Below are 27,795 nucleotides of genomic sequence, written 5' to 3'. Positions count from 1 at the left end.
AATTCGGCAATGTAGAGATATAAAGTGGAGAGAGATAAAGTACCAGCCAATTCACACCCAACTGCTATATTACAGGCTGTGTTTAAAAAATGACAGGAGCTGGATGGTTGGAACTTTATCTCTCTCCAAGGCTTAGTACATAGGCCGCACAGTGCCTTTAATCACCAACTTCCCAGTGTCCGGAACTAGCACAGTGCCTGTAATCACCAACTGCCCAGAGCCAGGAACTAGCACAGTGCCTGCAATAACCAACAGCCCAGAGCCAGGAACCAGCACAGTGCCTGTAATCATCAACCGCCCAGAGCAAGGAACTAGCACAGTGCCTGTAATCACCCACTGCCCAGAGCCAGGAACTAGCACAGTGCCTCTAATCACCCACAGCTCAGAGTTAGGAACTAGCACAGTGTCTGCAATCACCAACTGCCCAGAGCAAGGAACTAGCACAGTGCCTGTAATCACCAAGGGGCCCATTTATCAAAATTGTAAAAAAAATGGTAATCAAATGGTGATAATAACGACTAAATTCGCATTGCGATTTTGCTTAAAATCGCATGAATTTATCATTATTCACCTCGCAGGACAGGGCTTGCGAAAAAGCCCTGTCCCTGCGAATCCAGATCCCTGATCTCCCCCGTTATTATCGCACTGTGTGATGCCTGGATCCTACTGCGCATGCGCAGCTAATAGAAAGTTAGCCAGCCGGCTTTTACTTTCACTTTCCCCGTACTAGTACAGTACAGTGTCCTCCTGCGGCTGCTCTTAAGCAGGAGCTGGGGCAGTTCAGCTGATCAGAGGAGAGGGGCAGGACGGTGCTTCCCTTTATATCTTTAATAATACAGAGTGAAGAAACATCCATGTGCAGGTTAGTTCTGTTTCTCCCACGTCCGTCCGCCCTCCAGCTCCGTCTCTCCCCCATCCCCTCTCCATCCCCAGCGCTGCTGCTGTGGTCCTGGATGGAAGAGTACAGCAGCCAGGAGCTCAGGCAGGAGAGTACCCTTTATTAAAGAATCACAGTGGGCTCTTCTGCCTGTGTTGGAAGTGCTGCAGTACATTCCAGTCCCCCGCAGCAGCGAGGAGGAGGGAGGGCGGGCGGACGTCCGTGGGACAGATCACTTGCTGCACATGTATGTTTCTTTATGCTGTTTTACTAGAAATAATTTAGGGAAGCACCTGGCCCCTGGCTGCCCAGCTCCTGCTTTTATTAGTTAAGTTTAGGCACAGTACGGGGGAGAGCTCCTTGCAGCTCCGTCTCTCCCCCGTCCCCTCTCCCTCCCCTGCAGCACTGACTGGTGCCATAGCTGTCAATATACAGCAGGACTCTGTAAAATCACTCTCTATATTCCAATCCCTCAGGGGAGAGATGGAGCTGCAGGGATCTCTGCACAGTACAGTGCACAGAAGTTTCATCAGCATGGGGGCAGACTGTTTAGATTAGATTAATAAAAGGTCTTTGCATCTGGGTGGATATTGAAAACAAATAGGGGATAGAGGAGGGTTCTGCTATAGGAGTCTGCTAGGGCAGCCTTATCAAAAATGTAATCTGGATAACGCCTCTAAGAAGTGGCGATATTATCACACAGGACCCTTCCGAATTAATTTTACAATTGGAGTTTAATAAATACGAGCAGATCACTTTTCACATTATAATTATGTGAAATGCGATCTGCTTACTAAAAAATCGCGATAATTATGTTTGTGGGGATAAATTTGCGAAAAGGCTTACAATTCATAGTTAATACATTTAGGTGATACTAAAATACTGCGAAAAGGGTGCGAAAAACCCTGTTTTCACATTATTTTAGTAAAAATAATGTTAATAAATGGGCCCCCAACTGCCCAGAGCCAGGAACTAGCACAGTGCCTGTAATCACCAACTGCCCAGAGCCAGGAACCAGCACAGTGCCTGTAATCACCAACTGTCCAGAGCCACGAACCAGCACAGTGCCTGTCATCACCAACCGTCCAGAGCCAGGTACCAGCACAGTGCCTGTAATCACCCACTGCCCAGAGCCAGGAACTAGCACAGTGCCTGCACTCAACAACTCCCCAGAGCCAGGAACAGATTATATTATAATTACCAACTGTCTAGTGTCATAAAACCCTCTACCTTTAATAACCTGCCTGTAACTAGCCTTTTCTAGGTCCAGTTTTAACGAACATTACAAGCAGTGATAGATATTAGCTGTCACCTTCACAAGGTTCTCTAGTAGGTTCTTGCAGGTGCGCTTTTTGTCACTTTGGGATATATCCTTCTTCGCCATGAGAACACGATATCTGTTGAAGAAATCATGGTAGGTCCACCTAGAGGGAAGATAGAAAACATATGTATCCCACCAATGTAGCATATGGGTGGATGGAAGGTCACCAAACTTCAAGGTGCCTGCAAAAACATTGTCAGGTGTATTATCAGCCCGGTACTACCGGCAAGCCGTACCGGAGAGAGTAATGTACGGGGTTCTGCTGAAAGGAACGTGATGCCCATTGTTTTGTGTTTCTGCTCTTAATTTAAGCAGCGTCAGATAAAAAAAGAGACAGTGAAGATCAGGGTGATCCCCGGTCACCCGCATTGCGATTTAAAGCCATACCGATGGCCCCGGTTTCTCTTTGTCACAGCAGAATATCACAGCAGGAGCCGGTACAATGGCCGGAGCACAGCTTTTCCATGATGAGGTTTCTGTGCCTGGAAACCGACCACGTACGGACCAGAGGAGATTGTTTTCCCCTGACATTCCAACGCAAATGAATAAAGGCTATGGAAATGTCAGGCATAATTACATAATGAACAGAAGCGTTTCCCGCGGACCAGCTAATTGTAGAGTAGTTTCAATCAACATTTTATGGCGGAGAAGCAGTAAAATGCTCCCATATTACTTCTGAAACTCTTTACAGATTAAACGACAACATTGTGTGATGCTGTAATGGATTCACGTCTCCTCCGGCATTATTACTATAGGGGCAAGTGACAGCTGCAGGCGGACCCAGTATTTGGAAACCTTATGACATCATTATTACGCTTTATATCACACTTATATGTACACTCTGCTCAGCAGATCAGGAGCGTGGAACTCAGCCAAGTGATGGTAAAAGCGGGCACCCAAAGATATATTAGAGAAATGATATATAATTATTATTATAGCAGTGACATTAGCACAGGACAATGGACCTTATTCAGACCATTTGTTCGTACCCCTTCGTTCGCAAGGGGTCCGATGGTGTGCATCTGCACATGTGCAGACGTATGAGCATTGTGGGTGGTGGGCGGGTCAGTGTTTCATGGGTGTTCCCATGGAGATCTCCATGTGATGTGGGCGGGCAGCTGACATCACCGGATGTCAGCTGACATCACCGGATGTCAGCTGACTTGTTCGTACTTTACCATCCCAGTGGACATGGAGGGGGGAATATCATACCATTCCCAAAGCATGGCAAGCGGATTCAGTACACATACAGTGTCCATGTCGCTATATCTTGATATAGACACCCAAAAAAAGGGAAATATGCGTGTTGACCTTTTCATGTGTCGACCATGTCCATCTTTTGCCTGTGTCGACCTTCTGTCAGTATCGACCGTCAATGTTGACCATTTTTACGTGTCAACCTACTCACAATCGGCCATTAGACCTAGATGTTGTCGACAATTTATCCCAGTTATATTATGATGTTTTTTAGTAACCTTGTACCAAGGCCCTGGCCCTGTGCTACTAGTGTGCTGCTGTATGAAGGTGCGCCCATCTACCCCAGGAGAACGGCATCTTTACCCTGAACGGACCGCACAGTACAGATGGTATAGTTATGGCCACTGATCCCAGCATAACAGCTACTGGTGCGGGAACAAAACAAGAGGCCGTGCCGGCATTATTCTTCTGATATTAACACCCAGAACTGCGGGATTTAGGCATAAACCTAGGATTTCACATGAGGGGCTACAGTATGTAATCGGTTCTGATTCGGTGGAACCGGTGAGATTTCAGCAAGAAAGTAACAATTACAAAGCCGGTTTACTCTACGGGGCCGATTCAGGATCATATCAGTCACCCGGTCTGCCTTCGTCCTAGCGCCTGTAAATAAATGTTAGTTCAAAATGACCTATTTTCGTAGGGAGGAGAAATCATTCGATGGTCGGCGACCAGCAAACGCTAAGCCGCTCGCTACGAATCGAACAAGCGCTGCTGAGTGAGCGGTACTGAATTACCCCCTATATTACTCTCAGCGGACAGGCAGGCTAGTAGAATGCCTGATCATGCAGTACATGTAATCTATAACAGAGCTGCTGTATCTAGAAGTCGCGCCCCCTAGGAAACCAGAGCAATGATCACCATACAAATAAGGGCTGCAGGTGGATAGAGAGGTTTCCTTTAAAACAAAATGAGTATGATACATAAATGTGGATGAATGTAATTTAGCCAGCTGGCTGGTCATACTGCGGCATTTAATTCAATAACAGCTGGATATGTCTGTGCTGAATAGATGATTTATTTCTACCAGTTACAGTGAGCAGGATAATTACTGCCCACTGACGCAGGCTAGTATTAAATGTGTTTCATGAACCGGCATCGATACCTGCGCAACTAAACTTTGTGCTTCAGCCAGTGTCCCCTCTGTATCTGTGGTGGTCCTGAACTTTCTGCGGTTAGTGACAATAGTGACATAGGGGGTTATTTTGGTTCACTCTTCCTTCTTAGATGGACAAACCATGTGCATTGCAGGGGGGCAGATGTAAAAGGTGTAGAGAGAATTAGATTTGGGCGAGTTATTTTGTTTCTGTGCAGGGTAAATACTGACTGCTTTATTTTTACACTGCAATATAGATCTCACTTTGAAGTAAAACCCCACCCAAATCTAACTCTCTCTGCACAAGTAACATCTGCCCCACCGGCAGTGCACATGGTTTTGTCCATCTAAGAAGGAATTTGTCAGAAAGAGTGAACCAAAATAACCCGCATCGGAGGGTATTCTGGTTGACTCGGAAGGCTGAGATTTTCACAGCCTTGCGAGTCCACCAGACACCACCCACCCTATCCTCTCACGCCGTGATCCCCCGCACGAATGGATGTTTAGCGTGTCAACCAGAGTAAGGGCCATAATGCCATACCTGATTGGGTTTACCAAGTTCTAAGCTTCGCTCATTTGTGTCACTGCTGACGCTATTTACTAACTTGTGCTTCTTCAACTGCAGTGGAACTTATAATCGTGTGTCCCGACACAAGCTGGCACGGCACTGCTTAGACCTGTAGTTCCACAACAGCTATAGATCCTGAACCCGACTGCCTCCATAATTACAATTAAAAGTTTAGGCGAGCAGTTCTAGCTCAAGAATAAGTGCTCCGTAAAACAAATGCAAGGCCGCTATTGGAACCGTTCCCAAACACAATCTATAGGAGATTCAGAACGTCATTGATCCACAAATGATTAATGGTCCCCCGGGGGAATTGGATGTGGGGTTGGCACGCGCACAGTACCTGGATGGGTAGCCAGCCGCGCTGATTCGGATGGTCTCTAGGACGCCGCAGGCTCTCAGCTGCTGCACGGCTCTCTTTGGATCGAAGCTGTAACATAATAAATAGCGGATCAGAGACCAAACTGCATTTGTGCCAGAAACGGATATCTGCCAATCACACGTCTAATGGGCACGTCACATTTACTACGATGATTAATTGGTGCCTGTTTGACAAAGCAGCAGAACGCTCGTTTCATGTAACAAATGTAGATTAATTTTACCTCTTTCTGGCTTAATTAAACAGTTTGTCTACTCGAGTTCTCGGATTTCCAGCAGGCCATGTTTTCTACAGCACATTACAGATGTGTCATCGTATAGTTTTGCCAAACAGCCCCTCTTGGTCGCGTGCGTTAGTGGTCAGTTAGTGGCGGGCATCTTTTTTTGCAGAAAATGTGTCTTCGTTGCAACGCAATGTGACCAAAACACACAACCGGCCGCCCCGCACATTTAATTTACTCACCGGGCGGGAGCGGTGCGGCTGGGATGAGTAGAGCGGGGGTGCAGCCGGCGTGCTCCGCAGCGTGACCTCTGACCAGGTGCAGAGATGGGAGCAGCCGGGAAGCATGCACATGCGCAGACTAGTCCCAAAATCCTGTGAAACCTCCACCTTTCAGGAGGTTCCTCACTGAGTGCTGACTAGGCCTACACCACTATCAGGAGGTTCCTCACTGAGTGCTGACGAGGCAAACACCACTATCAGGAGGTTGCTCGCTGAGTGCTAACTAGGCCTACACCACTATCAGGAGGTTCCTCGCTGAGTGCTGACTAGGCCTACACCACTATCAGGAGGTTCCTCGCTGAGTGCTGACTAGGCCTATACAACATTCAGGAGGTTCCTCAATGAGTGCTGACTAGCCCTACACCACAATCAGGAGGTTCCTCACTGAGTGCTAACTAGGCCTACACCACTATCAGGAGGTTCCTCACTGAGTGCTGACTAGACCTACACCACTATCAGGAGGTTCCTCGCTCAGTGCTGACTAGGAATACACAACTTTCAGGAGGTTCCTCACTGAGTGCTGACTAGGCCTACACCACTTTCAGGAGGTTCCTCGCTGAGTGCTGACTAGGCCTACACCACTATCAGGAGGTTCCTCGCTGAGTGCTGACTAGGCCTACACAACTTTCAGGAGGTTCCTCACTGAGTGCTGACTAGGCCTACACCACTATCAGGAAGTTCCTGGCTGAGTGCTGACTAGGCCTACATCACTATCAGGAGGTTCCTCGCTGAGTGCTAACTAGGCCTACACAACTTTCAGGAGGTTCCTCACTGAGTGCTGACTAGGCCTACACCACTATCAGGAGGTTCCTCGCTGAGTGCTAACTAGGCCTACACCACTATCAGGAGGTTTCTCGCTGAATGCAGACTAGGCCTACACCACTATCAGGAGGTTCCTCGCTGAGTGCTGACTAGGCCTACACCACTATCAGGAGGTTCCTCACTGAGTGCTGACTAGGCCTACACCACTATCAGGAGGTTCCTCGCTGAGTGCTGACTAGGCCTACACCACTATCAGGAGGTTCCTCGCTGAGTGCTCACTAGGCCTACACAACTTTCCGGAGGTTCCTCACTGAGTGTTGACTAGGCCTACACCACTATCAGGAGGTTCCTCACTGAGTGCTGACAAGGCCTACACCACTATCAGGAGGTTCCTCGCTGAGTGCTGACTAGGCCTACACCACTATCAGGAGGTTCCTAGCTGAGTGCTGACTAGGCCTACACCACTATCAGGAGGTTCCTCACTGAGTGCTGACTAGGCCTACACCACTATCAGGAGGTTCCTCGCTGAATGCTAACTAGACCTACACCACTATCAGGAGGTTCCTCGCTGAATGCTAACTAGGCCTACACCACTATCAGGAGGTTCCTCACTGAGTGCTGACTAGGCCTACACAACTTTCAGGAGGTTCCTCACTGAGTGCTGACTAGGCCTACACCACTATCAGGAGGTTCCTCGCTGAGTGCTGACTAGGCCTACACCACTATCAGGAGGTTCCTCACTGAGTGCTCACTAGGCCTACACAACTTTCAGGAGGTTCCTCACTGAGTGCTGACTAGGCCTACACCACTATCAGGAGGTTCCTCACTGAGTGCTGACAAGGCCTACACCACTATCAGGAGGTTCCTCGCTGAGTGCTGACTAGGCCTACACCACTATCAGGAGGTTCCTAGCTGAGTGCTGACTAGGCCTACACCACTATCAGGAGGTTCCTCGCTGAGCGCTGACTAGGCCTACACAACTTTCAGGAGGTTCCTCACTGAGTGCTGACTAGGCCTACACCACTATCAGGAGGTTCCTCACTGAGTGCTGACAAGGCCTACACCACTATCAGGAGGTTCCTCGCTGAGTGCTGACTAGGCCTACACCACTATCAGGAGGTTCCTAGCTGAGTGCTGACTAGGCCTACACCACTATCAGGAGGTTCCTCACTGAGTGCTGACTAGGCCTACACCACTATCAGGAGGTTCCTCGCTGAATGCTAACTAGGCCTACACCACTATCAGGAGGTTCCTCGCTGAATGCTAACTAGGCCTACACCACTATCAGGAGGTTCCTCGCTGAGTGCTGACTAGGCCTACACAACTTTCAGGAGGTTCCTCACTGAGTGCTGACTAGGCCTACACCACTATCAGGAGGTTCCTCGCTGAGTGCTGACTAGGCCTACACCATTATCAGGAGGTTCCTCACTGAGTGCTCACTAGACCTACACAACTTTCAGGAGGTTCCTCACTGAGTGCTGACTAGGCCTACACCACTTTCAGGAGGTTCCTCACTGAGTGCTGACAAGGCCTACACCACTATCAGGAGGTTCCTCGCTGAGTGCTGACTAGGCCTACACCACTATCAGGAGGTTCCTAGCTGAGTGCTGACTAGGCCTACACCACTATCAGGAGGTTCCTCGCTGAGCGCTGACTAGGCCTACACCACTATCAGGAGGTTCCTCGCTGAATGCTAACTAGGCCTACACCACTATCAGGAGGTTCCTCGCTGAATGCTAAATAGGCCTACACCACTATCAGGAGGTTCCTCGCTGAGTGCTAACTAGGCCTACACCACTATCAGGAGTTTCCTCGCTGAGTGCTAACTAGGCCTACACCACTATCAGGAGGTTCCTCGCTGAGCGCTGACTAGGCCTACACCACTATCAGGAGGTTCCTCGCTGAATGCAGACTATGCCCCACAGCTTTAAGGTGGTTCCTTGCTGGGAGAGGAGAGCGCAGTCATTTACACACCATGACAACAGAAATACAATTTGCATCCTTATGATTTATGGCAGCCTGTGTGGCCAGCTAGGCAACTGGCCATCCTCATGCTGTCATAGTGATGGACCTATTTTTATGTAGAGGACTGGAGCTGTAGTTCCATCTGACATATTGTTAATCCAGCCATTTTACTTGTCCGATGTGGGTTTTGATTACGGGAATGCGCCCTTCCCCCCATCCCAAACTCTCCCTCATCATGTATGTATAAACTAAAAATCTATAAATGCAACTAGAAAAATATATATTTTTTAAATTCAGCATCGTCCCCGGCGGTGGGGGCCTGCGCATGCATCATCATACGCATGCGCAAACCCCCCTCAGCGAGCATCTTCCGTGAATTTTTCATTCGCCGTGGGTGCTCACAAAAGTGGTGGGCGTGCGTGGGTACACACCAGAAGGATGATGCAACACTATGGGGTAGATGTATCAAGCAGTGATAAGGGAGAAGTGAGCCAGAGGAGAAGTGACCCATGGCAACCAATCAGCTGCTCTGTATAATTTTATATTATGCAAATTATAGATGTTACTTCAATGCTGATTGGTTGCCATGGGCCACTTCTCCAGTGACTCACTTCTCCCTTATCACTGCTTTATAAATCTACCCCAGAGAAACAAACTGCAAGATCTGGTGTGCGACATCGCAATGTGTCGTTATAGATGCGAGGAATGACTGCTGAAAGCACAATGGTGGGTACACACTATACGATGCATACAATATATTGTTCCGACCTGCAATGGAACGATAGACCTTAGCGTTTACCAACTTAAGACTCACTGAGTCGCCCCGACCCCCACCCCTGCAAACAGAGAGACCACACAAACTCTACACATATAATGCCTTGGCCAGGAATTTAACTCATAACCTCAGGACCATGAGGCTGTAATGATAATCTAAATCGAGGTAATACATTACATTTAATGTCCAGTTTTCAGGGGAATTCGATTTTAAAATCTAAATGAAGATGAAGAACAATTCAAAAACAAACAGTTTATTAAATCTGTCTGTTTTCAAGTAAAAGGGAACTACAGTACTACAGACAAAAGAAAGGCTGCCAACGGGCTATGGCGGACCTTACCTGCATGTGTAGAGAGCGGAAGGGAGAACGTGTGAAGGAAGGTGCGCGCGGGTTCCCAGACACTATAACCCAGATACCTGACTCTGCTGCTGTATCTATGCTCCCTGAGCGGACAGACAGACAATGATGTGACTGTCCCCTGCTGCATCTCATTAGAAGGTGCCCTGCTCAAGTGGCGCACAGCGCTTACAAATGGCAATTTGCTGTTATAGTCTAACCTACACCACGGCCAGGCTTATGGGAATTATCTTTTCTTCTAGGAGGATTGTTGAAATAATTTGAGTTATTAAAATAATGAAATGACAGCAGCTGATCTTGTACTTTCATTTCCAAGCTTGCGGCAGAAGCCTTCTGAAATAAGCATGCGTTGAGGCTGCAATTGGGTTAGATGGACAGACGTGCCCTCACCGTGGCCACAGACCAAAAGCCAGTAAGAGATAGACAGTACTGCTCTATTAACTTACCCTATAGAGACTCTATAATACATACTGATGGGTCATCTGTTCCTCATATGGAGAGGATTCACACCATGTTTAATACTCTCTTTATGAGCAATAAGACAGGGGCAGGTAGTCGTAGGTAAGACATGAACGATTACAAGTGAGAAGAGATGCGGGTATAGAGTAGGAGAGAGCCGGAATTGAAGTGCGAGAGAAGAGGGCCTTGCTCCAAGGAGCTTACAGTCTAGAACAGTGGTTCCTCAACCCCTAACAGTTCTGGTTTTCCAAGTCAACCAGCCGTTGCTCTGTGTATCACCAACTGTCACATTTTAAAAATCCACAGGTGACCTAGAAAACGTGACCTGTTGGGGGTACTTGAGGACCTGGGTTGGAATTCACTGCTCTAGAGCAGGGGTCCTCAAACTATTCCTCCAATTCCCCCTTAGCTGCCCAGGACCCTCCCAAATGGAAGGATCGCATGAGATACATCGTATGCAGCCCTTCTGCTCCCTGCCACTGGGAGGGTGTCCGTATCGGACGTACGATCACCAGGCCCGATTTCTCTTCTCGAACCCCGGAACTGGGTGAAAACGGCCCCAAATTGCGTAGTGTATGGGCACCTTAAGTCTGTACGGATGCAGTAGCGCTATACATATAGGCCGATATGACAGAAATGGATGAAACTGCTGTGAGGCATAAAATATAGATATTATAGTCCCTCTTTAATACCGGCGAGCGCTGTCCTGGGCTGGCTGTGCTTATCTATTCCTATCAATACTGAATAACAGAATACAGATCTTCTCACCTGAATCCCAGCTTCTCATCGTTAGGCTTAATGCAGCGCACGTAATGAGGGGTAGTGGCGTTTAACGTTTCCATCAGCAACTGCAGAGAGTTCCGGAACTGAAACAGAGCGGAGCATTAAATTATTATTCCGGAACAGGAAAAATATGACACTGAGCGACATAAACAATGCAATCACTCTCTACCAGGACTTTCCTCCTAGGTTATAATTGCATTCTCCTGTGCTCAAACACCTTTCTTTTCAATTCAATAGTTTGACACAGGTGACGCCAATCATATAGTAAGAGGGAAATCCAGAGGGCATTGGTCCCTCCTGTAGTGTTCAATTTAGGATTTTTTAGGACAGGGTGCTGCCCTCCGAGCGGGCATCCCCCCTCCTAACAGGTGGAGTGCCAGCAATAAACAAACCCAGTGGACACTGTCCTTTATTATTGGTAGGTTCCAGCTGGTAGTGCAGGATATGCCCCTGGGCAGCATTGGGGTAACATATGTACTCCCTGGGCAGGACACGCCATATAGCTGAGATGCACAATACAGGGTGGTATGTGGGTGGGAGGATGAATGGATGAGAGAGGCCAGGGTAACCTACCGCTGTGGGGTAAAGAGATGGGGAGGTTGCTCTGCCGCACTAGATCCAATCCTCACATATACCAGCAGGGCCTAAAACCTGCCCAGCATGCAGCAGCAAGCACACCGGTGACCAAGGCGGGGGGGGGGGATGGCTGGAAGAACTGACACACTGCTCTCACCAGAGGACATGTGGGTCGTGTCAGCACGGGATGCAGCTGCAAGAGTTGACACTGACAGCAGCAGCATATCAGTGCTTAAATACCGGGCCTAGAGGGTACACTACTCCTGGAACGGGTCATGTTGGACTTTTCCATATCAACTTTTTGCACTATTGTCAATGTCAACCCCCCCCCCCCCCCTCCGCAGCAGAGTACCATGCCAAGTCAGTGGCGAGTCCCTAACACAGCAGACAGTGACTGACAGACTAGCACAATAATGATTTGGGGACGCCCTCGCCTGGACTTCTGGTATATTGTGATTATTTATAACCGGACCTAGTACAGTTCCTGAGCAGCAGATTTATTCAGAAAGAGATCAAAGAATGGAAGAAGACAACAACAAAACCACATATTTCCTATAACTCTGTAAGATTTATATTAACAATCGGAGAAAAGGAAACACATTATACAGCGGTTTTACTTCCCTACAAATGATTAAAGTTAGACCATGAAACAGGCGAATCTGCTTATTGTATATACACTGACGGATTTTATACCACGGAAACATGAAAAGAAATGAAGGAAAGTTCTACTGGGACTTAATATTTTGGATTATTTATATGTGAATGCATCCAAACGCGTTCTGAGTACCGTCAAAGGATTTCGGTTTCAGATGTAGAAAATGAATAAAAAATATGCAAATTTCCATATCGCTGAACTGCAGAGATACATCCTAGATAGATCTCCATAGCCTCTATACTGGCATATAAACATACACATATGGCAGTATTCAATGTGAATACCGGCGACATGCAGCGAATCCTGTTTAGGATTCGCTGCACATTCGCCACTGTTCGCCGCGTTCCGGAGCCTCGCTGGCTCCGGTATTCGCTGCCCCTGACCGGCGAATATGAGCTCCTGCGGCGAACGCCGCAGGGAGCCTGAGGACGGTGGCAGGCAGGGAGATGGAAGTCTCCCTGCCTGCCCCAGAACGTTTGTGGGGGGGAGGTGGGCTCCTCGGGAGCCAGGCAGCACAGGCTGCCCCCCGGGGGTGCCAGTATGGGACCGGGTATATTCACTACACCCGATCATGAATATGTAAAGATCGGGTGAAGTGAATATATGAATATCTAATGAGCGGCTCGGCTCCGGCGCCCCCTGCTGGCTGGTCAGTGTAAAAAAAAAAATATATATATTTTTTTTTAAATTAAATATATATTCATGTGCTTACAGCACATGAATAAAATAGCATGCCCCTCCTCAGAATAAAATTCCAGATTTTTTGACACCAATTGTAAAAAACAAAACACTTTATTTTAAAAGTTCACATTCCACTTCACCATAAAAAGATAGCGATTGCTACTCTGTGAATCATGGCGAAAAAAACCTTGAAATGTATTCGCCATGTGGTCATTGAATAGGGTGATTCACCGTTTTTGTCAGAAATTCGCCTTACAGCACAAAATCGCCATAAAAACCTGGCGAATCAGCCTCATTGAATACCGCCCATAGACGTAAGGGTGCCTACCTGATGCCCCACGGTTTTCTTGTGCTCCTTGTTGGGATTCTTAAGGGCTGGTTTAGCCGGCCGGATGCTGATCTTTGACTTCCCAGTCGGAGTCGGGGGGACGCCATCCTTTTCGTCATGGAAGAGGTCGGCAACCAGTTGGTACTGTGAAGAATTGGGGCATCAGTTACCTGTATCTATCCCCATAAAGAATGTTATGTGCAAGGTGGTAATGCTCCAGCCAATCATCTGCAATATGTAAATTGACAGTAAGGAGCTGATTGGCTGGAGCATTTTCACCTTGCACAAAACGTTCTCTCTGGGGAATAATACCACGTCTCCAGGCTTCATACATTGACCCCTAGTTCCCTGATCCGAACAAGAAGATTCCTTTGTAAGGAGTATCTGTCACCTATACAGACCACATGCAGCCTGTCCAGCTAGCTACTTGCCAATGCCTGGATGTCGGTGTTACCACTGGTCCCAGTGAAAGGACAGGCAGCATTCTTAGGAAACCCCTGCTGGGTAATCACAGTCCCCAGTCCCTTACCCACAGTAGAACCAATGTAAATGGGCCATGCGTTTCAGCACTGGACAGCGCAGGGATTTATGACAGTGGAACTCCTACACCGCAGCTACATCGTGGAGCTCTATGCTCCACACTAGTTCCCCCAGTGCAAACTTCCTACCAGACACCAATCCGAAGGAGGACGCTGCCCCAACATACTCAGCAGCAGTGTAAGAAGCTGCGATCACTGGTCAGTAACACGCATGGCAGCAGTGCATGGGATCGGTCAGTCTCACCTTGCTGGCTTTCAGAATATTAATCTGCTCCTCGTATACTGTGTCCCGATTTTTCTCCAAGAACCCATCACATTGATACTCCACCTGAGAAGAACATGAATACAGTACTGTATGAGGCCCATAATGGTGCACTATACTGTACACATATTGTTAGGCTATTTGGACTAACATTTAATTTTAATTAGTGTTTAAGACTGTGATATAGTAAGTATAGAGTGCAAGAGAATGGTATTATGGTAATGTCCAGTGGTCAGGTCATGTTGGGGGTGTAGTGTCGTATGTCTGTATAGGGTGTAATAGAGGTCTGTGAGGGATACATTACCCTGGAGTAGGGTGGCCAATCCCGGGATCGGCGGGATCCCGGGATTTGGCCCCTAAAACGCTGGGATTTCAATCCCGGGATTGGAGTTTCCAATCCCGGGATTTCGGGATTAGACTGCAGTCTAATTCCGGGCAGCGTCTGAGCACTTGCTCAGACGCTGCCCGGCTTCTCCCATACCCGTCATGCGGCCTGCGCAGCGTGACGAGGTCAGAGGTCACGCTGCGCAGGGCACAGCCGCACAGCTGCTTAGCCTTCCTCCGGCCCGCCCAGCCATCACGACCGCCTGCCGGTCCGCCCCGCCATCACACCCAGCCATTCTTCACGGCCACCCAGCCGGCAACCCAGCCAGCAGCACCCAGCCAGCAGCCCTCCCGCACGCATACCTGGCTCCCGGCCACCCAATCAGCTTGGCCGCCCACTCAGCAACCTCCGCAAATGTAAGTAAATAGTGGGCGGCCAGGGCGTTTTTTTTTATGCATGTGGACATCTGTACTTAATGTTAATCAAGTAATCAAAAGCTTCAAACCTGCATCCATCTTGGTTCTAGTAATCATTTGTTCCTTTTCCAGTAAACTTTAAAATATCTATGCCACAGTCTAACCTCTACACTTGGCTTTATCTCGGAGCCTGAACACTGCCGTTCAATTTTTACACTTGTGTTAGATAGAGATAGGGATGCCAATCCCGGGATCCCGGGAATCCCGGGATTGAGCATTTTTCAATCCCGAATCCCGGGATTGAAAAAATGCCCCGGGATTGGCATCCCTACCCTGGAGGAATATTTCAGTACAGTGTGTGTGATGGATACATTACCCTGGAATAACAGTACAGTACTGTGTGTGGTGGATACATTACCCTGGAATTACAGTACAGTGTATGATTAATACATTACCCTGGAATTATAGTACAGTACTGTGTATGAGATGTATACATTACCCTGGAATTATAGTACAGTAACGTGGGTGATGGATACATAACCCTGGAATTACAGTACAGTAGTGTGTGATGGATACATTACCCTGGAATTACAGTACTGTGTGTGATGGATACATTACCCTGGAATTATAGTACAGTACTGTGTGTGATGGATACATTACCCTGGAAGAACAGTACAGTGCATGATTGATAAATTACCCTGGAATAACAGCACAGTACTGTGTGTGATGGATACATTACCCTGGAATTATAGTACAGTACTGTGTATGAGATGTATACATTACCCTGGAATTTATAGTACAGTACTGTGTGTGATGGATACATTACCCTGGAATTAGAGTACAGTACTGTGTGTTGTGGATATATTACCCTGGAATTACATTACAGTACTGTGTGTGATGGATACACTACCCTGGAATTACATTACTGTGTGTGTGATGGATACATTAGCCTAGAATTACAGTACAGTACTGTGTGTGATGGATACATTACCCTGGAATAACAGTATAACACAGTGTGTGTGATAGATTACATTACCCTGGAATTACAGTACAGTACTATGTGTGATGTATACATTACCCTGGAATTACAGTACAGTACTGTGTGTGTGATGGATACATTACCCTGGAATTACAGTACAGTACTGTGTGTGTGATGGATACATTACCCTGGAATTACAGTACTGTGTGTGGTGGATACATTACCCTGGAATTACATTACAGTACTGTGTGTGATGGATACATTACCCTGGAATTACAGTACAGTACTATGTGAGATGGACACATTTCCCTTGAATAACAGTACAGTAGTGTGTGTGTGTGGATACATTACCCTGGAATTACAGTAGAGTACTGTGTGTGATAGACACATTTCCCTTGAATAACAGTACAGTACTGTGTGGTGGATACATTACCCTGGAATTACAGTACAGTACTATGTGTGATGGATACATTACCCTGTAATTACAGTACTATGAGTGATGGATACATTACCCTGGAATTACAGTACAGTACAATGTGTGATGGATACAACCCTGGAATTACATTTCCCTTGAATAACAGTACAGTACTGTGTGTGGTGGATACATTACCCTGGAATTACAGTACAGTACTGTGTGTTATGAATATATTACCATGGAACTACAGCACAGTACTGTGTCTGATTGATACATTACCCTGGAATTACAGTACGGTACAAGTTGTGATCTCTTACCTTATCAGCAAAGTGCACAATAATAAAAGACACATTAGACATCCGTGGTTTCTGAAAGTGCTGACTGCTGCTGTGTCGGCCATACAGCTTCTGCGCCCAATTCTGGTCAGTACCTTTGGGCACCTAAGCATAAATAGACGGTGAATACAGTGCACAATATCCAGCAGCAGTACATACTGTGCACTATGCAGATTCCATCATACTGCATTTATAGAAAAGCCTATGGATACGACGCCCTCTTTTATCCTAACAAAAATGACTATATGCGTCTGTATATACAGTGTACTACAATTGCTGGTCTTAGACTTATATTGACAAATATCAGGTGAAGCACAATGGTACTTTATTTACAGTCAGACTCATTCGCACACAGAAGATTTGTGCATTACGTTGATCAAAGCAGTTTGTCATACACCTAACAGACGGTTCCCCGATATGGAGCAATGATTTCTGGGGGAAGGGGCAGTCCTGAAAAATCCAAACCGGGTTCTGATCACCTTAGGGTCAGAACTGGCAAATCAAAATTCTTCAACATTGTGCTGATCACCAAACACGGTGATCCACAGCAGAATGGTCCCAAATAATTACTGACATATGTGCCATTTTACAGTTAAGTATCACGGAACGGCATCAGAGACTGTCCCATCATATGTATGGTCCGCATGCAGTGTGGCAGGTTCCTATAAAGAAGTTACCCGCGGACTTGTACTGTGCAACCTATGTGATCAGCACCTGGACAGCGCCGTCCTATTCCAGAGTGTCACACACTACAGGTGACGCAAGACTGTGGGGGTGATTCAGACCTGTTTGCTAGGCAGCGGGGAATTCCCCAGCACCTAAATCCGCTCTCTCTAGCTTGCAAGTAGATGTGTACGCTTACACATCCACCCGCATGCTGCCGCATGGAAGAAGAATCATTCGATGGCCGATTGAATGAATTTTTTTTCTCCGTTCGCGGATAAAAGTAAGTCTATACTTTTATCCTGGACGGAGATCGCCGAAAAGGATTGAGAATGCGTAATCCCCGACCACGGGGTAGATGTAACATGTGCAGAGAGAGTTAGATTTGGGTGGGGTGTGTTCAAACTGAAATCCAAATTGCAGTGTTATAATAAAGCAGTCTAACATCTGTGGGCTACGTGTAAAAGCAGCCAGTATTTACCCTGCAGAGTTAATTTGCTCCCCTTGTATAGCAACATGGTTTATTCCCGACAGAAAGTTGCTTGCTTTTTTTGCATTACTGAATCAGGCCCAATGTGCTGCCCTAAGATATACATTATTACTGTTTATACCTGGCACCCTTACCTTGCATTCCTCATCGAGAAGGTCCAGAATTCCCAGCTTGGCCTCTATCAGGTCGATGCAGGGCTGGTTGTCATAAAAATCAATCAAGGTCCAGGGAATTTGTTCTTTCATATATTCTTCTTGCTCCAGCTTAAATACATGCTGCACAGAGAACACTGTCAGTACCATGGAGGCAATTTCTAGTGACTTTAGGTTGCAAAGAGAACACTGTTAGTACCATGGAGGGCAGATTTATGTGATTTAAGGACAGATATTTCTATCAAAGAAAAATGAGTTATTGCAGTTGTGTTTTTCTGCTAACAAATTCTGCTAGGTGAACCGGATTCATATACCTAACATCCCAGCCCCCGTGAATGGACGCTGTGGCGCTGGGGCAGATGTATTAACCTCCCTCTAACGCTTGTTAAATAACGGGTCCCCCTTCTCCTGCATAACATGCAGAAGCGGGCACCCTTTACTGCTTCTGCACCCTTTACTGCCTGATTTATTAACTCCCCCCCCACCAATAAGGAGAGACATTATGCCCAGCGTTAACAGCTCTCCTTATCGGCGCCCCCCTTAGGCCTGCACATGCGCATTCTAATAAAAAGTCCCGCTTTTATTGCGAGATCTTGTGTGTAGCCCGGAGCCAGCAGCAGGGATAGTGTTGTCCCTACAGTGGGGATAGGACAACGCTAGCCCTGGGCTGGCGAAGAGGTTTGGGCAATTTAAAGCCTGTTAATACATTGCCCCGGCTTCTAATTGCTGGGGGGGTTTTGCAGGGGATAGCTACGCCGAGTGTTACTCAGCGGGCTGTCCCTAGCGCACGTTAGGTGCGCTATTTAATACATCTGCAAAAGCCTAATCCCCCCTAGTTAACTAGCGTTAAGTGGGGCTACAATCATGGGCATTGTGTGTAAGTGGGGCTACAATCGTGGGCATTGTGAGTAAGTGGCACTACAATCGTGGGCATTGTGAGTAAGTGGCACTACAATCGTAGGCAATGTGTGTAAGTGGCGCTACAATCGTGGGCATTGTGTGTAAGTGGCACTACAATGTGTGTAAGTGGCGCTACAATCGTGGTCATTGTGTGTAAGTGGTACTACAGCTGAGGGCATTATGTGTAAGTGGCGCTACTACTGTGGGCATTATGTATAAGTGGCGCTACTACTGTGGGCATTATGTATAAGTGGCGCTACTACTGTGGGCATTATGTGTAAGTGGCACTACTACTGTGGGCATTGTGTGTAAGTGGCTCTACTACTGTGGGCATTATGTATAAGTGGCGCTACTACTGTGGGCATTATGTATAAGTGGCGCTACTACTGTGGGCATTATGTGTAAGTGGCACTACTACTGTGGGCATTGTGTGTAAGTGGCTCTACTACTGTGGGCATTGTGAGTAAGTGGCACTACTACTGTGGGCATTGTGAGTAAGTGGCACTACTACTGTGGGCATTGTGTGTAAGTGGCTCTACTACTGTGGGCATTGTGTGTAAGTGGCACTACTACTGTGGGCATTGTGTGTAAGTGGCTCTACTACTGTGGGCATTGTGTGTAAGTGGCACTACTACTGTGGCATTGTGAGTAAGTGGCACTACTACTGTGGGCATTATTTATTTATTATTTATTTATTTACAGGTTCTTATATAGCGCAGCAGATTCCGTTGCGCTTTACAATAGTAGACAGTGATAAAACAAACTGGGTAACAACATACAGACTTGGAGGTAGGAGGGCCCTGCTGCAAGCTTACAATCTATAGGGATATTGGTGGAAACACAAGGACAGGCACCAGTAATACCATAGCAGTCCCACCAAGTTACAAGTCCAGAAGGGTAGCTATATAATACATAAGTGCCTCAGAGGGTTATGCATGTAGAACTTAAACATTATAGGCTTGCCTGAAGAGGTGAGTTTTCAGGGAACGCTTGAATGTTTGGAGGCTATTGGAGAGTCTTATTGTGCGTGGAAGGGCATTCCATAGGATGGGAGCAGCCCGATGAAAGTCCTGTAATAGTGAATGGGAGCTGGTGATCCGTGCAGAAGAGAGACGCAGATCTTGTGCAGAGCGGAGTGGTCGAGATGGGAGATATTTTGTGATAAGTAGAGAGATATATGCTGGTGCAGTATGGTTAATAGCTTTATAAGTTAGTAGAAGTGTCTTGTATTGAATACGGTAAGATACAGGTAACCAATGGAGGGACTGGCAGAGCGGATCAGCAGATGATGAGCGTCTTGCAAGGAAGATCAGCCTAGCAGCAGCATTTAAAATGGATTGTAGTGGTGAGAGTCTGTTCTTGGGAAGACCAGTCAGGAGACTATTGCAATAATCAATGCGGGATATAATGAGTGCATGTATAAGAGATTTAGTAGTTTCTTGTGTGAGATACGGTCGTATTTTGGATATGTTCTTTAGATGCATGTAACATGATTTGGAGACAGATTGAATGTGGGCATTATGTGTAAGTGGCACTACTACTGTGGGCATTATGTGTAAGTGGCACTACTACTGTGGGCATTGTGTGTAAGTGGCTCTACTACTGTGGGCATTGTGAGTAAGTGGCACTACTACTGTGGGCATTGTGAGTAAGTGGCACTACTACTGTGGGCATTGTGTGTAAGTGGCTCTACTACTGTGGGCATTGTGTGTAAGTGGCACTACTACTGTGGGCATTGTGTGCAAGTGGCTCTACTACTGTGGGCATTGTGTGTAAGTGGCACTACTACTGTGGCATTGTGAGTAAGTGGCACTACTACTGTGGGCATTGTGAGTAAGTGGCACTACTACTGTGGGCATTTTGTGTAAGTGGCACTACTACTGTGGGCATTGTGTGTAAGTGGCACTACTACTGTGGGCATTGTGAGTAAGTGGCACTACTACTGTGGGCAGTGTGTGTAAGTGGCACTACTACTGTGGGCAGTGTGTGTAAGTGGCACTACTACTGTGGGCAGTGTGTGTAAGTGGCACTACTACTGTGGGCATTGTGTGTAAGTGGCACTACTACTGTGGCATTGTGAGTAAGTGGCACTACTACTGTGGGCATTTTGTGTAAGTGGCACTACTACTGTGGGCATTGTGTGTAAGTGGCACTACTACTGTGGGCATTGTGAGTAAGTGGCACTACTACTGTGGGCAGTGTGTGTAAGTGGCACTACTACTGTGGGCATTGTGTGTAAGTGGCACTACTACTGTGGGCAGTGTGTGTAAGTGGCACTACTACTGTGGGCATTGTGTGTAAGTGGCACTACTACTGTGGGCATTGTGAGTAAGTGGCACTACTACTGTGGGCATTTTGTGTAAGTGGCACTACTACTGTGGGCATTGTGTGTAAGTGGCACTACTACTGTGGGCATTGTGAGTAAGTGCCACTACTACTGTGGGCAGTGTGTGTAAGTGGCACTACTACTGTGGGCATTGTGTGTAAGTGGTGCTACTCTTAATATACTATTGTATTGCATATACTATTTGTAGGTCTTGTTTATTTACCTATTTTTCTTTGCAACTTAACCAGTTATTTTCTCAATACATTTTAATTTGTTAAACATATCCCTTCATAATTAATACTTACAACATTAATGCCCCACCCTCACCCTTAATCCTGATACCCTAACCAAACCCTCATCCCACTCTAACCCCTAACCCTAATAACCTCACCATAAAAGGGCAGACAGGATGGGCCAAATGGTTCTTATCTGCCGTCAAATTCTAGGTTTCTATTTTTAAGTCTTGAGAAAAACTGTATGAACCCACATGGTATCTGTATTCCAGCCATGATATACAAATGCCAACATGTAGTGGGGAAATCCATTGTACGTCATGCCATGAATAGTGGGTACTACACCAGTATCACGTCACAGGATTTCTCCTCTAGGCATGGTCACAATAAAAATATCTAAATGCACCAAAATGAATAAAAATCCTAAATGACTATGGTATAAGGGCAGGCACCGGGAATTACCCAGAGAACAGCAGACACACAAGTAATGATACTGTCCGATTGGTCAGTGGTACAGAACCTAAAGGCCCCCATACACTAGGGCGACTTGTCCTGAGGACAAGTCGCCCCCGACTTCCCCCTGAGCTTCCCCGGCAGCTCCCCGGGGAGCTTGATAAGATTGGCACTTGATGTGCCATTTTTTACATGTGATAAATCGTCTCGATTTATCACATGTAAACCCGGGGAGCAGGGGGGGCTGCAGAACAGGGCTGCTGGTGGGGGGGCGCTGCTAAGGCAGCGTGCAGGGGACGCTGCGGTGGACAGTGACAGAGCCGGGCAGGGGGAGGCGGGAGCTGTCAGTGCTGGGAAAAAAAGCCCATACAATGAATGGGCAGCCTGTGATTGGCTGAGCGCTCTCTCAATCCCAGGCTGCCCATTCATTGTAGGGGCTTTTTTTTCCCCAGCGCTGACAGCTTTTCGTGCCCGGCTCTTGTACTGCCAACTCTGTGTCCCCCGCAGCGCCCCCCTGTCTTACTAGCCCCCCCCCCCCCCCCAGCGCATTGATGGCTCCCGGCTCCCTGCGGAGGTAGTGCAGGCGGGGACCGCAGGCGTCGCAGAGCAGAGACTGTCGTCGCGGCGGGAGAATAGAAAGAAATCTTATTCAAAAGACCGGGCGACCTCTGAGCTCAGCCAATCAGCGGCCGCCCGTCTTTTGAATAGGATTTCTTCCTATTCACCCGACGCGCCGACGGTCTCTGCTCTGCGACGCCTACGGTCCCCGCCTGCACTACCTCCGCCAGGAGCCGTCAATGCGGGGGGGGGGGCCGCGCTGCTAGTAAGACAGGGGGGCTGTATATAAAGATATATCGGATCTGAACATCGTGGGTGCTAAAAAGCACCCATGATGGCTCAGATTCCGATATATCTTATGTTCTGCAGGTCCGACGCCGTGATCCGATCCGATGCGCGCGATGAAATCGTCTGAAAATCGCATAGTGTATGGGGGCCTTTACATATGCTGATGTTGTAGCACTGGACTCTAGCCAACAGCCATAACCATAACTGTCACTGGGACCTACCGAGTTAAACTGCTGCTGTAATTTCTCATTGGCGTAGTTGATGCAGAACTGCTCGAAGCTGTTTATTTCAAACGTTTCAAAGCTGGAAGTGCACAAAAAACATATAGATCAGCGACAGGAAAGATGGGAACATAAAGACTTAAATTCATACACAACTGGACTGGTGCAAAAGACTCTTTTTCACATGGAATGTTGCTATTGGCAACCAATCAGAATCAAATTATTTATTTAGCACCTTCTAGAACAGGGACGGGGAACCTTTGGCCCTCCAGCTGTTGCTGAACTACACACCCCAGCATGCACTGCTGCAGTTTTGCTATTTGGCCATGCTAAAACTGTAGCAAAGCATTCTGGGTTGTGTAGTTCCACAACAGCTGGAGGGCCGGAGGTTCCCCATCCTTGTTCTAGAAGAATATAGATACTATCTATTGGTCGCCCAATAGGAATATAGATACTATCCGATTGGTCGCCCAAAGCAACATCCCATGCTCTTCAGACAAGTTGAGTTTCTGTACCTGCATGAAACATAAAGAAAACCCCCTGTGAATTCCGGCACTGTGAACCAGGGGTTTATATTGTGACTGTAAGGCACCACTCTCCTGACCAGAGTAGAACGTATCCCTCCAGCATACTGCAGTGCAGGCTTGTGTCCTGTTTGGGGGGATATCTCAGGCTTTATTTCATCTTGATCCGCAGAGAACACGTCTAAATCACCCTGGGTGATCAGACATCCCAATAAAACCCAGCCTGGCCTGTGAATCATCCAGCAAAGTGACAAACTGCTATTTACTCAATGAGCTGCGGAGAGACACAACTGATCGGTTTGAGTTAAACGTGATAAATATTATTTCGGAGGAGTTCTGCGTCTCTGGCTTGTCAGTGAGAGACAATGGATATGAATGGATGCCTAAGCCCATGGCTGTAGATGATAAGTTGATCTGAATCGCTATTACTCTACGGTAATAAACTACATTTATCATTCATGAAACACTTCGGGCCTGCTCGCAAAGTCTACAGAGTCTGGTGTTTTCTGTGAGGCTCACTCTCGCTGTACCATTCTCAGATGGGGGTCTCAGAGATGTCCATGGTCCTGCAGTAGCCATATACACACTTTCTAAACCAGAACGCTGCTGAGACATTTGATCTGGAAATGTTTAACGCTGCTGAGACATTTGATGTGGAAATGTTGGAAATGTTTAACATTTATATAAAGCATTTAGTGTTTGCAGACTGAAGTGGATTAGGGGGTGATTCAACAGTGATGAGACGATGCGGCCACATTTGGGCCCGTTCCAATGATGGGTCTGCCCATAAACGTATTCACGCATGTGCGGACCCCCTGTGCGAATGCCATTTGGCAGGGCCAACGTGAGCAAAGTGTGACTCTGTGTAGCGCTGGGAGTCTTTTTTCCGACTCTCACCCAAATAAGATGCATAAACAGCTTCTTCTGATTAAAATGATATGTGGCACGTTTGTATTCAGTGTGTGTCTGCCGCTGCTGTACTGCATATGAAAAGGAACATTTTCCTGAAAACCAGTAATTGCGATCAGGTTGTCCAACACGTTGGATGTCACAGATCATGTGGGACTGTATATCGCTAGTGTATGGTAACATTATGCAGATTTGCAGACCATTTCTAGTAAACTAATGAGCCTTTCGAGATTGGCAGATCTGTGGGGGCAGATTTATTAAGCTTGGAGAAGAGATAAACTGGAGATAAAGCGGAGAAAAGGTAAAAGGAGATAAAGCACCAGCCAATCAGCTGTGTTTGAAAAAGACAGTTGGGAGTTGATTGGCTGGTGCTTTATCTCCTTTTACCTTTTCTCCAGTTTATCTCTTCTCCAAGCTTAATAAATCTGCCCCCAAGACATAATGTAATACGTTTTGGTAGTTACTACTGCCCAGCTGGCTGCACCTCTGTGGTCCCCATCTCCACTGCACCAGATTTATGGAGAACCCAAATCGAGAACCTAGCGTTATAAAATCGGAGTCACTTCTATCAGTCCCTGTGCAGATGTACTTAGGCAGCATTGCTGTATCCAGTGTCCCACTATCACTACTCATTTCAGGAGTATAAAGAGCTGAACTGGGCTCTGTCCGTATCTGCGGAGCACACTCAGCAGCATAGATACTAATTGTTCATTTAGAAGTGGATGAGGAAAGTGTGTGCTCATCCGTTCCGGGATTTGCTAATCTCTGAGGACAATTAAGGAGACACTGAGGACCTGTCCGAACATTCTCAGAGCGGAGACACGGAACAAAGATTTACATTCACCTATAAACTACAGCCCTCAGCAAAACAAAAGCAGACAATGACTGCTAATACTGTCCCCAAATGCCCCAGCAAATCTTTCATACAACCATTTACATGGAGCCCAATATCGGTGGTGTTATTTGCGTTAGACCATTGGAGGTTATGAAAAGTTTTCCCCTTGAAAAATATTTCTGCAATGAGATCTCTTTGCTGTATCAATAATGGAGATTTAATATATTGGATTAATGGCTACTATGCGGTGTACTACAATGATATATCGCACCATCGGTCCTCTGGTCGGTCGGAATACACATCGTCTGGATGTGTACGAAGCTTTAAGTGTGTACACATGGTGGAATTTGGTCGCTGATCGATTTTTCGCTTAAGATTGTTCAGCGATTTTTATCCATAATCGAAGGAGCTTGCCCCTGCGACCAGCAACGATTAAAGACTGGTACGTGAATGCGCTCCTAACGATTTATCGCCCTGTACACACTAAAAACACGACGATATGGCCGCTCAGCTACTATTTAGGCAGCGACACTGGCTAATGTTCCACTGTGTGTACAGGGCTTTAGTGCTGAAGGACTAACACTATCCTAGAGAGACATGACAAGCCTTCTGAACAATGGAGAAGGGTAGTTTTGTATTATCACGGCGCCCAATTAGCATACGTACGGCACCGTAGGCAAATCGCATCGCATGCAGTTTTTGCGTGCGATGTGATTGCATGCAATCCAATTTTCCTATGTAAATTATTCACTGCTCTTTTTTACCCCGGGCGGTGCACCGCAAAATCGAATGCGATCGCATGTGATTTTATAGGGTGCGATGCAATTTACTTTACTATACACTTATATGAGATGCAATGAGATTTAGGCACCCCCCCACTATCCACACCCCCGAAGTGTGGCGAACCCCGTGAGGGGCGGCGGAACGCATCCTCCCGACCTTTTCATACCCCCACTATCCACGCCACCGTGGAGTCGATTTTATATAGTATGGCGAGCGCAGCGAGCCATCGAGCCCGAAGCGTGGCGAACCCCGCAAGTGGACGCGGAATATATGTAACGCAATTAGCGTCCGGACTCGCCAAGCTATATAAAAATCAACTCCACACCGACGTGGATAGTGGGGGTATGAAAAGGTCGGGAGGACGCGTTCTGCCGCCACTCGCCACGCTTCGGGGTGCTGTGGATAGTGGGGGGGTGCCTAAATATCATTGCATCTCATATAAGTGTACAGTAAAGTAAATTGCATCGCACCCTATAAAATCGCATGCGATTTTGCGGTGCAATGCGATCGCATGCGATGCGATTGCACCGCCCGGTGGTAAGAAAGAGCAGTGAATAAATTACATAGGAAAATCGGATCGCATTGCATCGCACGCAAAAACCACATGTGATGCGATTTTCTTACGCAGATTCACCCGCTAATCAATTTGCTTAGTGGGCGCCGTGATAATACACAAGTACCTGGAGAAGTTGCCTATGGCAACCAAACCAGCTTCTACCTATCATTTTACAGAATGTACTTTCTAATGCAAAGAAGCTCATTGGTTGTCATGTCCACTCTTTGGGAGGTTCTAGATTTGGAGTCAAGGCATCTGATTGGGGGTCATTGTGATCAATCAGATGCCACATGCACTGTACAAAGTACCCAGCCAGATCCCCCCATCAAATACAGGCAGTACTGAAAACTAGGGGGCTAATTCAAAGTTGTCCGCTAATCATTGACTTCACAATTTGGCCGATTATCGAATGAGTGCACATCGGCCGCATGGTCGCATTTGGTGACAAATTTTCTGACTGTAGTTGCAGTTTGATCGCAGTAGTCACAGTTTGATTGACAAAGTCAGCGTTTCTGGGCGGAAACCTAACGTTTTCTGGGTGTGGTGGAAAAAAACGCAGGTGTGCCCAGGCATTTTTAGGAGGTTCTGTTACATCAGCGACGACCACTTCTTCTCAGTCGCAGATTATTGGTAGCCCCAGACCTACTCACATTACTGTTGGACACAAGTCATTCTCCTTGTCTGACCATAGGAAATAATGCTCCTGAAACTACAGAGACGTTCTAGGCACCCAGGTTCCTGTGGTTTGTACACCGCATGCGCCCACAAAAAATGTAGACCTCAAACATACAAACATAAAAGTCCAGATAAACTCACTGACCCGTAGATGTCCAGGACACCAATGAACGAGTGCTGCTTGCTGGTTGTGTGCAGGGCTTTGTTGATATGCGTCACTATCCAGTTGAACAGTTGAGCGTAGATGTGCTTGGCCAGAGCGTTCCTGGCGTTTACAGCTTGCTGGACAGACATGTTCTTGACGTAGGTCTCGGATGTGGTGACAAGTTTCCGATGGCACAGCCAGTGCTCCATCTGGTCATGTTCCACACCGAGCAATGTGCAGAAGTGGTTGAGATGTTCATCTGTTTTCTAGTAAATGGGGAAAGTTAAATTGTGACGGTTTTCTATCTATTTCATGTAGACAAAGTGGAGTGAATGGAGAAATGGAACCGACCAAAAACAAAAAGGTGAAAGTAGAACAAGAGGAGGAAATATTACAAATAAAATAAAAATACACATTACAGGAATATAACGACAGTGGCAGCTGAGGAAGTAGGATGCAAGGGCAGAAGTTGTAT

The 27,795-nt window shown here is 47.0% G+C and overlaps 1 protein-coding gene across 2 annotated transcripts in view; it reads right to left on the bottom strand.

Moving 5' to 3' along the window:
- The window catches only part of MYO5B (myosin VB), a 169,446-nt gene that overhangs the window by 28,939 nt on the left and 112,712 nt on the right, over positions 1–27,795 (bottom strand). For both annotated transcript variants that reach the window (XM_083155107.1, XM_083155112.1), the window contains exons 10-18: positions 27,321–27,586; positions 22,894–22,975; positions 17,897–18,037; positions 16,592–16,714; positions 14,122–14,205; positions 13,339–13,482; positions 11,084–11,181; positions 5,460–5,546; positions 2,190–2,301 (exon numbers count right to left, since the gene is read on the bottom strand). In XM_083155107.1, coding sequence (XP_083011233.1) covers positions 2,190–2,301; positions 5,460–5,546; positions 11,084–11,181; positions 13,339–13,482; positions 14,122–14,205; positions 16,592–16,714; positions 17,897–18,037; positions 22,894–22,975; positions 27,321–27,586 — 1,137 coding nt within the window. The remainder of the gene's footprint in view (positions 1–2,189; positions 2,302–5,459; positions 5,547–11,083; positions 11,182–13,338; positions 13,483–14,121; positions 14,206–16,591; positions 16,715–17,896; positions 18,038–22,893; positions 22,976–27,320; positions 27,587–27,795) is intronic.

Source organism: Crinia signifera, chromosome 1, assembly GCF_055691185.1.
Source record: "Crinia signifera chromosome 1, ASM5569118v1, whole genome shotgun sequence".
In the NCBI taxonomy this organism is placed as follows: Eukaryota; Metazoa; Chordata; class Amphibia; order Anura; family Myobatrachidae; genus Crinia; species Crinia signifera.
This window is presented reverse-complemented; position numbering and strand designations above follow the sequence as displayed.